This window comes from Panthera uncia, chromosome A2 (assembly GCF_023721935.1).
Source record: "Panthera uncia isolate 11264 chromosome A2, Puncia_PCG_1.0, whole genome shotgun sequence".
Taxonomy (NCBI): Eukaryota; Metazoa; Chordata; class Mammalia; order Carnivora; family Felidae; genus Panthera; species Panthera uncia.
The window spans coordinates 72,060,215-72,077,921 of NC_064816.1; the positions used below are offsets into that span (position 1 = coordinate 72,060,215).

A 17,707-nucleotide genomic window follows, 5' to 3' on the forward strand; every position below is an offset into this window, starting at 1 on the left:
GTAAGGATTAGACCATGCGGGCGAAATGAAGTCTGGGGGATCTAGGAAGGTCATTCTTTGAAGGCAATAATAGTGTTGTAGTGTTGTCATCATTAGACTGCAGCGAAGTGTCCTAACCTGAGTTAATATTTATATGCACGAAGCTCTCAGAACAGTGCCTAGCACATTCTAAGTCAATGTAAGCGTTCGCAAAGTTTTAGACCTATAACTTGTACCAATACAGATGTTGGCAAAAAACAAAACCCATGCAGATTTTGAATAGGGGCCAAAGGAATCAGTTGATGGTTTTGTGATTGTAATTATTAAAGCAAGAAGGATTAGCCTTGTGAAATTTTAAATGTGTAAGAATGATCATGCTGCAAAATAGGTAGCCCAGGACCAATCGCGTGGTATTTAAGCAGATTTCCTTCTACAGTGAGTGTGGATATACTAAAAACAATTATCTCTTATGCCCCAAAGCTATTCATACAGCTCTATATATTTTTAAGTTTTATGTCTATGATCAATATTAATTAAAAGAACTCTTGTTCTTTAAAAGCTTTCTCTGAACATTCCTATTCTTTTGTGCTTCATCCATTGTTGTGACCTTTGAGTTTCTAGAGTACAGATGGTCAAAACTGAAGCTTATATCAAACACCAAACACACGTTACCTGATTCTATGGAAACTGACCCAGTTCTGTTCACCGTGATTGTTTAGGGGGGCTTTATTTCAGCTCTGACCCTTACCGCGTGACTTAAGCCAAGGCTAGGCTAACTTCAAGCTGTGTTATTTTTTTTTTGTATCATGAGACCACAATAAATGAATAAATATTAATGTTCAGTATTATAAATGTGTCGCTATTATAGCAGGACTTTTATCCAGTGTCTTATTTGGCTTACCTCTTTCTAATCCAAGAATGTTATTTTATGGCAAATGTTGGGGGACATGGTTCTCTCCCTCCCTCTTTCTCTTTCACCTTCCCTCCCTCATACTTACAGTGGAGACCGACAGTAACACGGATGAAGAGTGGTTCATGTGATGACTACATCAAAGGATAGGGTCTCTCTGAGGGGATAAGGCAGGTGGAGGTAGTCAGGGTAGATGGCATCCCTTCCTTTTTACACACTAGCTTCGCAGGGGCCTCACAGCCATGGGCTACGGTGACGGGTCCCAGCCGTGGCCTATTGTATCCATCTGGTCGTCTGTAATTCTTGACCTGAGATACCTAAACTAGCAGAGGAGAGTCCTTGGATCTTGATGGCATCAGGATATACCTCTTAGACATTCTCTTTGTTGGCTGGATTCGGAGCTGGACGAAGGACAGAAACCAAAACCTGGGTCGCATTCCTATGCATCTTAGGTTCCAGTTGGCCAGAGTCGGTTATTTCCCCCTTCATCACATTTCGCAAGTGACTCTAGGTAAACTATCAGAGCATGCTTTGGGGATATTCAGTGATGTTAGAGGATTACACGGAGATTATATCATAAAGTCTCATATTCTGTCTTGTTCTCCTTTAATAGAATGAAGTCCCCGAGGTGAAGAAAGAGGAGACATTGTTGGATCTGGACTTCGACCCTTTCAAGCCTGAGGTGACACCTGCAGGTTCTGCTGGAGTGACCCACTCACCCATGTCGCAGGTATCCGATGGCGGCTTTGATGTTTGGAGATGACGTTTTCGTGAACTTAAAGGGCAGCAGATGCCTTTCAGACCGCTCTCCATTTCAAGTGACTATTTACTTTTCTTTTGGGTTGACAAACATTTTCTAATGGAAGGAAGGGTAGAAAGAAGACCTTATCCATATCTATCATTCCAAACCTCCTCCTCCCATTCCCTCTCTCTCTACCCATAGACCTGGGATAACCATACATCCCAAACTGGAATGTATGGTTGCCCAGGAATCCCTTGTCTCAGAGTAATTGTATCATTAGTATCATTTTACACTCAGACCGTTCAGACTTCGATGATACATTTCATGACTTCTCTAAATGAAGCTCTTTCTCGTGGCCCTGGACTTAACCTTCTCACTGTTTCCTCTACGTTCCTTCTCCATGCTTTGGAGATTAAAGCACGTTAGACATAGCCTCGAAATTGTGCCCCAGCGGAAATGTTTTCCAGTCTTGGTCACTTTGAACTTGATGACATTGTCTTCCTCCACATTTTAGAAGCTTCCCCTATGGGATCTGGGCTATGGCTTGATGCGGAGCTGGCCTCCCGTACCCAGCTTCCCCTTGCTCATCATCATCATCCTCAACCTTCCCTCACGTCACTAGTGACGGCCACAGCGTTCTCCAGCAGAAGGGCCCGGGAGCGGGGCGCTCTAATGGCTTGAGGATGATTCCTCTGCAGTAGACTTCCTTCACGATTGTCTGTGCCCATGAAAGGAAGTTAACTCAAAATCTGTCTAAGCAGAAATTGTTTGTATCCGTATTTTTGATGTGCTTGGGGCCTCACATTTGAATTTGGGCAAATCCAAAGGTGGCTGGGATATACTTCCCGTGAACTAAGAAAGGTGTATTATAAACTGAGACCTAGCTCAATCTTTTAGTCTTGAAGCCTTCGTGATACCTTACCATAAACCACTGTCAGCTCAGTATGAACCTCAATAAATAAAGCCTCTCTTTAATCCATGCTTTATTCCAGAATGTGATTGCATTTCTGAAGGCCTCTCTGTTGTAATACAGGAACAATACAAATCTGAGATGTCGGTAAAGCAGGTAATTAAGCAGATCAGATACGAGCCTTTGAAGATGTTTTGCAAAAAAATGGGTCTCTTAGATAAATGTTTCAGAAAGTTCTATTAAATCCCTTTTAGGAGACTCATGATAGGCATTACAATATTAAAGGCTCCAGGAAGTCCTGCAATTAAAAGAAAAAACCGTTTAGACTTGTTTAACTTAGAGATTCCCAAATGTGTTTGACCACGGAAATCTGTTTGAATGAAAGTTTCTTCACATTCATTTGAATGTTCTCTAAAGCATACTTTGGGGAATGCCACCATAGTGATTATCAGCAAACTTGAGGGTTCTGCCTTGGGGGCCCAGCAAAGCAGAAGATGAATGTACATATCATTCAGAATACTTCCGCGAAAGAGCTTTCTCACTGTGTAGACTTCTTTGTCTACAGGACTTCTCTGCCTCACACTCCAGCGTTCACTGCTCTAGTGGTAGAAGGCAGGTTTCTACAGTGAATGTTGTCGTGATCAGTGGATGAGATCCCACAGCATGTCTATCTGCGAGTTGGATCAAGAGAGAAACCTCTTTTATATCAATCCATGATTAAAAAATTCCACAAATCATGGAACTTTGCGTGGATTTAGGACTAAGAGACTCTTTCATAATTAGAAAAAAAAATGACTGAGGGACGCTTGGTTGGCTCAGTCGGTTAAGCGTCTGATTTTGGTTCAGGTCATGATCTCATGGTTCGTGGGTTCAAGCCCCGTGTCGGGCTCTGTGCTGCTCGCTCGGGGCCTGGAGCCTGCTTCAGATTCTGTGTCTCCCTCTCTCTGCCCCTCCCCCACTTACTCTCTCTCTCTCTCTCTCTCTCACCCCCCCAAAAATAGACAAACTTAAAAAAGATTTTTTTTAAATGACCTTGGTTAAATCTTCACAAGTCTTTCTTCTGAAGAAAATGCATCACCGCAGTTAGAAAAAGCTGTGTGTGCCCTGTGTCCTCCCTCAGGCCAGGTAATAAACCGCCCTGGCTGCCCAGTGGCTCTAATTGAGTCACCTCACTGCAGAGTCATCCTGTGAGCCGGCTCTAATCACATCTCTTCTCCAAGAACAGTCTTAGGCTGAGAGAGCAAAAAAGCACAGAGCCATTAGATTTGTGCGGGCCTTCTTTCCCCTTCGCTCAGAATGATCTCGCTTAACCATCGCTTGACCCCATGCTTTAAATGGATGTTCTTGCTGCTGGCAGAACAGCTCACCTAGCGATCTCCACGGTGTCCGCACGAGTTAACGCGTCCTTTCGTGATCCTGAGGACTGATAAACAAGACGTTTCACTTTGCCGCCTTCCTTTGGAGAAAATACCCCATGCCGTCTGCATGAGGCAGGGATATGGGGTAGCTTTTAGGAGCTGTGATTCTTAAGAGGCTGGGAAGCAAGAAAACACAAAGCATGTTAGATGCAGAAGGAGTACACATACAAATAACTGGGGCTTTCCATGCAACCGTCCTGCTCTCCTTTCTTAAGTCCTTCAACAGGTGGGACCTGACCCAGAGAGCAGCCAGGCTGCACAGAGACGCAGGGCGGCTGGGACGATACAGCCCAGGGGGGCGGGCTCTCTCAGGACCACAGGACCCCTGTCCTGTAGTACTGAATCCCAATGAGACATCTGTGACCCCATCTGGAAACCCCCATGTTCTTAGTTTGGGCGTGCCAGGCTCTCTAATTTGCCACTCATTTCGAGATCAAAACAAGTGCATAAACACGGATCTGATTCTAGTCACAAAGACAAAGGCAGAAGAGGGTGTGGCATTAGCAGCAATTCTCAATCACAAAAGAGATGAGAGAGGTCTCCCTCACTTTCCCAAACACATGGGCGAAAGTCACTTGAACCATCTGGATTCGCTCCCCAGGATCAATGAGCTTTATAATTAAAATGCCAGTAGTAAGCATATTCATCCATTATGTCTTAGTGGGCACCCTGCTGATTTGCATGATTATTAATTGAGCTGTGTTATCATCTAATTCAGCATATTGAAGAACTACCTTTCTGGGGTTCATTGACCATCAAACTGTTCATAATTCATCCTCTTGAATTTGGAGGGTGGGGGGAGAGGAAGCAGTAGCAATGATTAGATCTGTATTTCCTCAAAGATGTGAGAAACTAAAATCTGGACACCTTGTACTTCATTTTAAGTGTGTGTGTGTGTGTGTGTGTGTGTGTGTGTGTGTGTGTGTGAAGTAAACACATTCATCATGTTTCAGATACAGTTTTTACTCCTACAGTGAAAAGCAGATTGACTGGTCTCCTGTGGTTTATTGTAGTAGCCACAAGGCACATTTGACTATTCCAATTTAAATACAATCAAAGTATATAAATTTTAAATTTTGGTTCTCTTACACTAGCACCTCTCAAGCGCTTCATAGCTACCTGTGACTGGTGGCTACCACCTTGGACAGCGCAGATACGGAACACTGTCATCACCAAAGCAAGTTCTCTTGAACAGTGCTGTACTAAATATTTCAAAAATGTTTTATTTTCAGAACTTCCATCACGTCAGTATTTTTTTACATGTTTGGGATTTGTATACTAACCACATTTTTGTTTGTTTGCTTTCAGACATTGCCCTGGGACCTATGGACGGTAAGAGTACGGAGAGCTCATATTTTGATGTATCTGGAGCCCTAGAAATTTGGAAACCTTATTATATTTTAATTCATCTGTGATGAGAAGAAGACCTAACATTTTTTTTAAGTTTATTTTTTTATTTTGAGAGAGAGAGGGAGAACACAAGCAGGAGAGGGGTAGCGAAGAGGAGAGAGAATCCCAAGCAGCCTCCACACTGTCCGTGCAGAGCCGACGTGGGGCTCTGTCTCACGAAGCCTGAGATCATGACCTGAACCCAAATCAAGAATCAGACATTCAACCAACTGAGCCCCCCAGGGGCCCTGAAGACCTAGACATTTTTTAATGATAATGTAGCCCCCTAGAACCATAATCAGCTCCCTGGTGGTTCCAAGCATTACCAGCACCTAGAAACAGTGGCTTGGAAAAGAGTGTCATTGTTCCAGACTCCAAGATAAGCAAGAATCTGTGGTGTTATGCCTTTTTATGCTTTTTCCCGTGGTTATTGGCCACAGGAAATGTTGCGGTTGAGGATGTGCTCCTTTTTTATTGCTTTTAAGTAGAATAAAAGAAAATGTGGCTGAGCAAACGTAAGGGACACGCTACTCTGCACCGGGACCCAGTTTCTCACTATTATTTTCAGTAATAATGAAGCTTCGTCAACAAGATCTTGGGCTTTAGAGCCAGACGGCCCTGGATTTGAATCAAGACTCTAACTCTTACAGCAATATGACTTTGGGCGACTTATGAATTTCTCTCGGCCTCAGTTTTTCTCCTGGCTAAAATAAGGGCAATGTCTTCTACCTCAGAGGGCCACGTGAGGATTAAGTAGTTGATATTTATAGTGTTTAGCCCCACATCTGGTCCATAGCAATAAAAGGTAGCTATTACTGGTAATGGTATGTATTCAGCTAATCTGATGGGCAAAGAGGGGCACTTCCAGAAGTTAGAGTTGGGAAAAAAGACACAAATGGAACTTTGTGGTGGCGGCATCTGTGCTGGGGAATTAGGAGGGTGGCGGGGAATTAGGAGGGTGGCCATACTCACATGAAGCCTGGTATCCCTGAGGAATAAGGCCTTTGTCTGCCCTATATTGGAAAAGTTCTGGTCACATGGTCTTCAGAACTCAACTTGGGTTTCGTGTTTTTCTTCTTTTTTATGTTTTTAAAGTTTATTTTTGAGAGAGAGAGACAGAGTGTGAGCAGGGGAGGGGCACAGAGAGAGAGAGAGGGAGAGGGAAACAAAGAATCTGAAGCAGGCTGCAGACTCTGAGCTGTCAGCACAGAGCCTGATGTGGGGCTTGAACTCTGAACTGGGAGATCATGACCTGAGCTGAAGTCGGACACTCTAACCGACTGAACCACCCAGGCGCCTGGTGTGTTTTTCTTCTTTTTTAGTGAGACAGTGGTAGGAAAGTTTGCTAGATCTTGGTGTTCATGGGTCTGGTCTTCTGAAGTGACATTGCTACTCTCTTCCCCTAAGACAGAAGGTTGACTGCCCCCTTCCCTTCCACAGGAGTGGGTTTATACTGCCCTACTTAGGATCCTTAAAGCATCCTGGAAAGCTCTCAAGAGAAGAGCTAAAAAATGTTGACTGAAAACATCTTTTATAGTGAGCTGGCTTTGCTCATGTAATCACAAAAAGGGATATGTGCACTGCCGTTCAGGACATTTGAATTCTAGCCACAACTCCATGGTGATTTTCTTGAAGATCAAGAGGACAGTGCCCATGTTTTACTGTTCCAGTATTTCACATCTTCAGTTGGAGTTATAATACATTTTTTCCTTCCTCGCCAGGAAGGGTGTGGTGAGGGTGAAGGTATCATCTAGGGGGAGCACTGATTATTTCAGAGGATAAACCTGCTAAGAAAAGTAGTGATGACCGGGGTGCCTGGGAGGCTCAGTCAGTTGAGTGTCCGACTTCAGCTCAGGTCATGATCTCACAGCTCGTGAGTTCGAGCCCCATGTCGGGCTCTGTGCTGACAGCTCAGAGCCTGGAGCCTGCTTCGGATTCTGTGTCTCCTCCTCTCTCTGCTCCTCCCCTGTTTGCGTGCGTGCTCTCTCTCTCTCAAAATTTTTTTAAATTAAAAAAAAAGAAAGATGGTGATGGCGACACTGCAGAACAGTAGCTCCCTGGCCATAATTGCTGGCATTCCTTGCTCCCCTCAACCCCTTAGTGTCGTCTGTGTGCAGACCAGGCTTCTAGTTCGTGGGTGGGGGCGGGGAGGACATGAGGACAATCGCCCAGACAGTCAGAGCGGTTAGTACCAGACCATCTACCCCCTACCTCAGAGGCAGAACCCAGTGTGGGGGAAGTTTGGGGGAAGATCTGTTCTGGTACTGTGACCAAGCGTGTGATACGTGTACTCTTGTGGGTGCTAGAGCTTGATCTTATTCTCGTGTTCTTGAGTTTGCTTCTTTATTTGAAAACTTCGCAGTTCAGAGTTTTGCTAAAGCAGAAGTCCTGTAATACCCACGAGGCCTCCTTGCCGATTAGAAAATGACAGAGGCTTTCTTCAGGTTTCAACTGTGTCATCGTAAACAGTATTGCAACAAAACTCACCCCTAGCACAAAACAAATTATAAAAGTTGATCTCAAACCAGTAAAAGCCACAGCTTTCAGGAGAATGTTGACTCTGGACAGCATGGGATGTTAAGGCTCTAGGGAATTTTCTTCTTTTGCCTTATTACTATTATTACTACTGATTATTATTATTCTTTTTACTCATGCAGACAAGCACTGATTTGGTACAGCCGGTAGGTAAATATCCAGGATATTCTGGATTTCTTTTTATATTTAATATGCCTTGTATATGTGGATATTATCTAGAATGAGCTTGTTTTTTTCCTCCATGGCATTGCTAGTTGCAGATTTAACCTTAACCATTTAATTTTAATTTTAATTGAAATACTCTCTACTTTTGTTTAACTGGCGCTACCCTACTGAAGAGCTTTGCATTTCTCATCAAATCCTGCCATGGTCTATTTTATCTTATGTTTGTTTGTTTGTTTGTTTTTTTCCTTTGCTATTCTGCATACTCTAAAGACTGACTCTTCAAAAAGCCTTTCCCTGTGTAACCTGATCATGGAGGAAACTCCAGACAGTGGGTTGGCCGAAGAAATTCAAAGATCTCAAATTGACCTAGGTGCATTTATTTGGGGCCCTGATGCTAGCACAGAGAGTGTCAGCCAGGAAATTACCCAAGGTGGGTCTCAGGAAGACTCTTCATGTCTCTCTGAAGCAGAGCAGGACATGAGATTGTCCACTGGGATGCTTCCTTCCGCTGACTGGCACACTGTAGCTGACCAGGGCGAGCTTGTCGTGGGGCCAGCCCCTCCGGGTGGAAGTGAACAGCTGTACCCAAAGCCCATGCCTGAGGCTGAATTTGCCACAGCTGCTTATATGGAGATGGAGCGGCCTCATGACTTATCTGACTCAGAGATGGCAGCCACAGAAACTGGTGGCCCGGTCGAAGAAAGTCCAGAAGATGTTGAACAGTCAGAAGAAGAGGAAGAGAAACAGAAGATTGAAGATTCTCTGTGGGCAGGTGTGGAGACATATGAAAAGGTAGACACTGGACCTATTGATCTCAAGGCCCTAGAAGGTACAGAGGAATTTGAAGAGAAAGCACGGGAAAGTGCAGGAAACAGGCTAGTAGATCTCCTTGAGACAACAGGAAAGCCAGACCAGGAGACCTTAGAAATCAGTAAAGAGGAAGTGAGCATCGATCTAAGAGCTAGTTGTCGGGAAAGTGAAAAGGCCAGTGCAAAGAATTCTGATACAACTGATGTGTTAGAAAAAGACCTGGAAAGAGTAGCTACGGCTGCTGAATTTGGTTACCGAAACCAAGGGCTAGATGAGGGGCGTCCAGTAGTAATCAATAATTGTGAAATTATAGAAGGCTCTGGAGCTAACCCTGCCCATCACGCAGATGTCTTAAATCTGCGTCTCCAGACTGATTCTGTATCTAATATTGAAAATGCCAGTCCTGAGGGATGGGATTTAGCTAGAAGAGACATAAGGAAAAATTCAATAGGTCCTCCTAACCACGGTGTAATACATCACTCAGGACGAGGCAGTGCAGATGCAGAAGAAATTCAGCAGGAGGCTGTGTTACCTACTCCTGGGGTTGGCAGGGATGAACATCAGGCTGTTGTTTCCTCAGTAAACCATGAAGTGGCAGCTCAGTCTAGGACAGACCTTAATTATTCTCTGGGGGCTAATGCAAACCGAAGAGATTGGTGTTTGTGTAAGGCAGAGTTCTCATTAATAGAGGGGTCTGAAAGTACAGTGACTGGGAACTGTAGTCCTATCATTAACTTACCAAGTATTGTGAAAACAGACTCTTGGGCAACAGATCCAGGTCAAATCTGGCAGCCACGCTTGGATTCAGCAGTGAATAATGTGGATGTATTGGAATTCTCTGGTATACCAGATGGCCAAGCAAGTGGCTTTGCCAATTGGTTCGATTCCATTAACCACTGGCCTATCAGAGATGTGGGAGGCTTAGATAATTCCTGGGAACATTTAGATACAATTGAAGGCAAGAGAGGGCTGGAGGTGGACTCACCGGCAGATGTCGTGGGGGGACACGCCATTGCTAAGTGCTGGGAACAAAGGCGAGACACGGCTAGACCGTTGGTTCTGGGAACCTCCCACAATGCTAGCACCGACAGTCCCGCTAGTCCCCAAGACAGTGACATCAGCAACTCAGATTTATCCGAAGATGAAATTGCTAACCAGAGATATGGATTGTTGTACCAAGAAATAGAGCCTGATAAAGAAGAGGTACTTACCCTAGTATGTAGTATAGACTAGCCAAAGACTTCTGTAGGTTCTGTTTTTCCTAATGTTTCCCACCTATTTCATTCTCCATCACTGTCTTCTCTGACGCCTGCCTCATCTCCTTGAAATCTGTGCAAACCAAACACAAATAGGTTGACCAAAAAAAAAATTACAAAAAGCAGAATGGTTGTGTTGGGAACTAATGAGTCTATGTACCATCCCGTTTATTGTGCTTATTCCACTTTCCTTTTTACTGTTCAACTGCTACAAATATGTAGAACAGACTAATTTACTATTCCTAAAATGATTCTACTCCAGCAAGAACACATGCAGTGTTTCCACCCAGGGCCCCCAGAAACTATAGAATCTCCCAAAAGCCATTCATTCAAATGATGTATTAGAGAAGTCCTAAGAATGTAGATGGATTCTATCAGTGGCCTAAAAAAGAAGCTCACTGACTTTCCTCTGGAATCATCTTCTCATTACTGAGAAAGTGGGCTTTGGTTAACACTGAGCCATACACCAGCAATAATTGTAAGAACGATCTTTTTTTTTTTTTTTTTTTTTTTTTTTTGGTCAGCCTATTTAAAATAATACACTTTGGCCCTTTGCATTTTCTAAACACTCTCATGCACAGCAGCCTTTTGTATTATTTTAAAATGTGTGGTGGTCTTTACTTTCCAACTTGTCTGACGGACATTTGCTGATCTCACAAAACTGATACAAAGTAACGTACTTTGATTTCCCTTTCTGTTTAGGCTTCCGGTGGTACATTTAATGGATTCACCCAGGTAAGAGATCGGTTTGCTTGCACAACCCATCTGTTGAGAATGAGTGGCCTCGGTGTCACTTGAGTAACATAACGTTTAAGCGCGTTGGGGCAGTACTTGACCCTGTCACTTGCAAGTTTGGTAACGGAAGCAGCAATGGTGGCAGTATCGTAGGGTTGTGGTGAAGAGTCCGTGAAATACGCAACCAGCACACTTTGCCCGGTAGCCCGGCACATACTAAGTACCTCCTGACTGTCCTAGCTACTGACGTTGTTAGCCAACCACGGAATTACGCCGATTCCTCTACTAGAAATTAGAGGTTGTCCTGATCCGAGAGATCCACTAGATTCAGCTGTCGGAAAAGAAGAGAGAGGATTGTTTTCAACTAATGGGATGGGTCTTCAGAAAACAGAAATGGTTTTTAGGAGCCTCCTTACGCAGAATCATACACAGCCTTACCTGTGAAATGAGAAAGTTCCACTCAGACCCACATCCCAATGCAGGTACACACAAACACTAAGGGAGATGATAATGCATCTCTTCCGTCTGCCTGAAACTCTTTAAAAGGTCAGGTCAGGAGAATTGTTACTCATTTCTTTTTTTTTTTTTTAATTTGTGTGCTTAGCAGTTATAAATGCACATCGTTTAAAGAGCAACACAATTGTATAATAGTGTTTTATATAGAAAGTTCAGACCATCACACACCTCCTCCATTTCTGATGATTTCTCAGAGGTAAATACTTCAACTCCTTTTACCAGGTTCTCTGATCTCAGCCACACGTGTGCACATAACTTTCTTATAATGCTACTTTGTGGTTCCTAAATCATTATCTATCTTCTGTTATCTATCGACTCCTCTCTGGAGGGTGCGGACTTAACATGCCTGCAGATAACCCCCCGCCCCCATGGCTCACCCCTCCTTCTCCTTCCTGCCCTCTCCCTGCTAAGGTCCCACCAAAGCCATCCAGCCAATCTCTGGTAATAGTAATAGTACAATGATATAAATGCTGTCAGCGCCCCAGCCATGAAGTTTTCGTTTACTTTTATGCCAACGTTTTGTTCTCCTTTGAGGAAATAATTGCAGGCTCTTACTTGTTTGCTTGTTGGTTCGTTTGCTTAGTTTTTTAGGTACATCTCACTAATTCAGTCCCGTACTCTGTAATTCTGTGAATCTCCCCTCCTTTTTTGTTGGCAAACATTAAGCATTCAGTCAGTTTCATCTTCCTAAAGAATTTGCTCGTCTCTCTTTCTGGACTGCTCCCTCTGAACTGGGTTCTCTCTGGCTACACCTGCTTCCCCAGCTGTTCCCCAGGCTCTTCTGGTATGTCTGACCTGGGACTGGCCTTCACCTCTTTCTTATGTCAGGCCTCTCTTTCTGGACACCAGTCTGCCTCCTTTGTGGTTTAATCCCACATACTAGAACATGTCCTTATCCACAAATTAAAGCACATCCTCCAGTAGGCTTTCTAAGAAAAGTATGCATGAGAAATATGTATTGGTGACCTTATACATCTGAAAATGTCTGTATCTATGTACAAAATGGTCTGTAAGATTGGATATTTCATTAGGATATGATATTTTCCCTTAGAATTTTGAAGTCATTCCTCCATTTTCTCTACCTCCTAGTATTGCCACTGAGAGACTGTTGTTTTGATTCTTTTTTAAAAAAATTTATCTTAGATTTAGTAAAATTATCATGACAACTCCATGCTAATTTTTAGAATAAACAATTTTCTGACAGAACTATTTCACAAACAGAAACTTTACTTCATGTTTGACTTTTATAGCGAGATCATAGAGTCTTTTTATTTCCCTCAAGAATAGATTTTAAGGGGCTCCTGGGTGGCTTGGTCGGGTTAAGCGTCCTACTTGGGCTCAGGTGATGATCTCATGGTTTGTGAGTTCGAGCCCCGCATCGGACTCTGTGCCGACAGCTCAGAGCCTGGAGCCTCCTTCAGATTCTGTGTCTCCCTCTCTCTCTGCCCCTCCCCTGCTCGTTTGCTTGCTCTCTCTCAAAAATAAATATTCTTTAAAAATTAAAAAAATAAATTTTTAATTAATATTTGAGGATTTTGTCAGTTTTCCCAGGGGCCTTTCTTTTTTATAATTTTTTTTGACGTTTATTTATTATTGAGAGGCAGAGAGACACAGAGTGTGAGCAGGGGAGGGGGCAGAGACAGGGGCAGACACAGAATCTGAAGCAGGCTCCAAGCTCTGAGCTGTCAGCACAGAGCCCGATGCGGGGCTGGAACTCACAAACTGCGAGATCACGACCTGAGCCGAAGTCGGTTGCCTAACCAACTGAGATCCCCAGGTGCCCCACCTAGGGGCCTTTCTTAATCTTAGTTATTTATAGCTTCTCAGCCTTTTGGCTAAGATCAAGTGTTGAATAGTTATTTAAATTGTATTCTCCTTCCAAGTATCTATTATGTTGTTCTCCTTGTATTGACCCGTTCATGTATTGGCTGGTCTTTAATTGGGCATCACCATTAATTGTGCAATACTGTAATAGTTCGCCAACATCATTTTCATCTACTACTAGAAATTCTGTAGCTTATTTCAGAACTTTAATTTCAATTTGCAGGCAATTTGTATTTGTGTAGAGACTAAACCATTAAAAACTATTGGGAAATGATTGGTATTAGTCCTAGGTTTTATTTTAATTCCAATTTAGTAAACATACAGTCTTATGTTAGTTTCACGTGAACAGATAGAGGTGGTCTGTGTATTTACAATGGGATATTTCCGAGCCATAAAAAAGAATGAAATCTTGGCCATTTGCAAAAGTGAAATAAGGCGGCCAGAGAAAGGCAGATACCATATGATTTCCCTCATATGTGGAATTTAAGAACTAAAACAAATGAGCAAAAGAATTAAAAAAGAGAAAGAGAAAGACAAACCAAGAATCAGACTCTTAACTGTAGAGAACGCACTGATCCTTACCAGAGGGGAGGTGGACAGGGGGATGGGGGCAACAGGTGATGGGAATTAAGGAGTGCACCTGTTTGTGGTGAGAGCGGGGGTGATGTCTAGAAGTGTTGAATCATTATATTGTTATTTTGATTTTTGGTATTTTTAAGAAAACTCCAATCTCTCTCTCTCTCTCTCTCTCTCTCTCTCTCTCTCCCTCTTTCTTTCTCTTTCTGCCCCCTTCGATACCACTCTTTCTCTCTGGAAGTTTGTAGCATCTCTTTTTTACCCCACTTTTCTGAAATTTTACAGTGATATTCTGTGGTCTCAGTCTATTTTCATGCATTTTACTAAGGCCCTATTAATCTAAAAATCTATGTCTGTTTTTAATTGGAGATTTTTTTTTTACCTTCTTCATAGTTTCTCTTCTGTTTTGGTTGTTCTCTCATTCTGTCGTATTCTCTTTTCCATATGTTCTTCACCTAGTCTTCTAATCATTGTTTTCTTTGCTGTTTCTTTTTATTGATCATCGTTCTCTTCTTTCCAGCTCTTTTAACAGGTTTTTTTTACTCTTTTTTTTAAATTTCCAAGAACTCTTTCATTTACTGAATATTTGCTTTTTAATAGCATCATCCTCTTATGTCATGAATACACTTCTATTATATCTCTGAAACTATTAATAAACATCATTTTTGAAGGTTTTTTCCCACCTGCAAAGTCTTTATTTCTTCCATTTGCTTTTTTTTAACTATTCAGTTTTTTCCTTTAATATGTGAGACTTTTCCTAAATGTCTGGTGATCTTGGCTGTCTACTCCCATTTAAGAGTGAGATAGTAAAAAGCTGTCAGGGAACTTGTACCGGTAGGTAGAGTTCTCTGACTATAGGTGTTGTTCTGGAACTTTCTGGCTCATTTTTCCTGTTGAGGAGCCCCTGATGTGAAATTCTTCAGGCATTTATTTTTCTTGGGCTGGTTAAACTTCCAGCTCTCTGTCTCATGTCTGGCAGGTATAATGGGAGGTGACTGGGAAAGAAGTTGGGGGTGGGGAGTGGAGTTCCCGCTCTCAGTATTTATTATTCCTAAGTTGTCTGTGTGTTCCCTAGTCCAGAGACCCTCTGTTTCAGCCTCTGCAAAAATGTCAAGTCTTGTATTGGAGTGAAGGGATATCACTTGGTTTGCAGATCGATGAAAGGATCTTGAGGTCCAGTCACTTTTTAGTAGACTTCCAGCCAGTTCCCCACCTTTAGCACCACCCAGCTTCTATTTCCCTTGGTACCCACACTTCTAAATCTTTTGTAAAAAAATTTTTAATGTTCATTTATTTCTGAGAGAGAGAGATAGGCAGACAGACAGACGGAGCAAGAATGGGGAGGGACAGAGGGAGAAGGAGATACAGAATCCAAATCAGGCTCCAGGCTCTGAGCTGTCAGCACAGAGCCCCACGAAATGTCATGAAATGAGAGATCTTGACCTGAGCCGAAGTCGGAGGCTTAACTGACTGAGCCACCCAGGTGCCCCCTCCCCTGCCCCGTGTCTCTAATTCTTGATCCTTTAGGAATTCTGAGTAATAAACCAGGTTGCTTTTTTGGCATTTCTTTCATCACCTTAGGATACAGATTTTTTTCTGGGTCTGCCAACTTACTTGTCCATTTGTCTGCTTTTCAGTTTCAAAATTTTGTTGCTCTTATCTTTCTTCTCATGCTTTTTATGCTCAGGGATTTATGCCTTTTTAAATTTACTTTATGAAATTCCCTTTATGGTTTAGTTTGCATTCTGGAGGTAACAGAGGTAACTGCCTCGATTCGACATCTTTAACCAAGTGTCACTGTCTCAGCTTTTCTGTTGGGAACCTTTTCTGTAGGTACTTTTTTTTGTCTTCAACTGGTCAGATTAACCAGGAAAGACTTTTCCAGTCTTCCATCTGCTGGTTATAAACCTGGCTACCAGCATAAGGAGAGGTGAATATTGTCTTAGAGATCACTGTTCCCTTAGATTTATTCCAGCTTGATTTTTTAGGTCAATGAATACATGGTATAAAATGTTTAAGTTTTGGTTCAATATTAGCCCATAGAGGCCATACTTAGGTAACAGTGTAAGATTGAATTTCCAACATTTAAAAAAGTGTGAACATATAGCTTAGAGCGACTGAACTCTTTTTTTTCCCTCCCTTTTTAGTGTTTTATTTATTTTTAAGAGAGCGAGCATGAGCGGGGGAGGGTCAGAGAGAGAGGGGGACAGACTCTGCGCTGAAAGCTTTGGTGCTGACAGCAGCGAGCCCGCTGTGTGGCTAGATGACGACCTGAGTTGAAGTTGGATACTCAACTGACTGAGCCACCCGAGCGCCCCTTCGAGTTGTTAAATTCTAATTCAGTGTAGATGTCCAGAAGATAAGCTGCAGAACAGAAATGTCCCTGAAATCACTGCCCGCTTTTAAATGATTCTATATTATTATATAGTATCATGCTAACCTACATTTATGACATCTATGTTTAGAACATCTACTGTTAAAATTACTTTCGCATTACCTGCTCTTCTGATTTAAAATAAAAGGAGACTGTTAAAAAACTTTATGTTTATGGACACAATTGATGGAAGCTAATTTAAATGGTATCTTTGTCTTTTTTTTTTTTTTTTTTTAGCAAGTTAGCTGGAACCTTCATAATTTTTCATCTTTTATTTTCTCCCCAATATCAGCCCCAGGACACTTCATTGTTCACCATGCAGACAGACCAGAGCATGATCTGTAACTTGGTAAGTTAACTTTGGTGTGTGTTTTGGGGAAGCTGTTACTTCCTGCTGAATGTTCTAGGGTCGATCATTCTAGGTTATCTAGAGCTTGAATATCCAGAATGTGGTTTCTGCAGCCCTTTCCTTTCTGGAAGCTAGGAATGAAGGCTTCTGAAAAATCTCATGGTGTCTTTGATGTTGGTTGCTTCTATTTATAAAGGCACAGTGATCCCAACAAAACACAAAAGTCTCCTAGATAATGGGCTTCCATGGAAATCCATCAACGGCGTGGATGTTTCTGCCTGCATGTAACTTACTCCACAGGATTGAAAGTGAAATTGCTTCGAGAATTCATGCTCCAAAATAGATCTTTCCTTCTTCTTGAGCTGGAAGCGACCTCATTTCTCATCTCTCATCTCCTCCCTCCATTTTGTGAGTTGTAGAAAGTCATGCATAGTAGAGATAGGATCCTTACGTTGCTGCCAGAGGACGTAGAAAAAAGGCTTAGCTTGGGATCACTCCTCTTGGTGTTAGAGGAGATCCCTCCAAGATTGTTGTTGCAGTTGTCATGGGAAACCCTTTCCCCAGCAGCTTCCTAGTGAAGTGAAGTTGCATGAAGAAGCCTTGAGTGACGTCACTGGTGAACTTGGCAGTGGTACACTACGGAGGACGGGGCGCTGTGAGAATTCGTTCACAAGGGTTATTTGTAGCTCACTGGTTTTCCCGTGGGAATGGTATGTAGTTATCCCAGCTCCTGGCTTTCGCATTGGACGCTTAGAATTGGATTTATGTAGAATAAATTTTTTCTTTTTAGATGATTTCATTTCTAAGTAAGGAATTCTGTTCTGGGAGGTTTGTCTTTTTTATTTATTTATTTTTATTTTTTATTTTTTTAATTTTTTTTTTAGTTTTATTTTTTTTTTAATTTACATCCAAATTAGTTAGCATCTAGTGCAACAATGATTTCAGGAGTAGATTCCTTAGTGCCCCTTGCCCATTTAGCCCATCCCCCCTCCCACACCCCCTCCAGCAACTTTCTGTTTGTTCTCCACCTTTAAGGGTCTCTTCTGTTTTCTCCCCCTCCCTGTTTTTATATTATTTTTGTTTCCCTTCCCTTATGTTCATCCGTTTTGTCTCTTAAAGCCCTCATATGAGTGAAGTCATATGATATTTGTCTTTCTCTGACTGACTCATTTCACTTAGCATAATACCCTCCAGTTCCATCCACGTAGTTGCAAATGGC

The 17,707-nt window shown here is 42.4% G+C and overlaps 1 protein-coding gene across 2 annotated transcripts in view; it reads left to right on the forward strand.

Moving 5' to 3' along the window:
- Positions 1-17,707, forward strand: part of AMPH (amphiphysin) — a 248,068-nt gene that overhangs the window by 194,952 nt on the left and 35,409 nt on the right. For both annotated transcript variants that reach the window (XM_049642759.1, XM_049642761.1), the window contains exons 12-16: positions 1,503-1,619; positions 5,268-5,291; positions 8,006-8,029; positions 10,817-10,849; positions 16,432-16,488. In XM_049642759.1, coding sequence (XP_049498716.1) covers positions 1,503-1,619; positions 5,268-5,291; positions 8,006-8,029; positions 10,817-10,849; positions 16,432-16,488 — 255 coding nt within the window. The remainder of the gene's footprint in view (positions 1-1,502; positions 1,620-5,267; positions 5,292-8,005; positions 8,030-10,816; positions 10,850-16,431; positions 16,489-17,707) is intronic.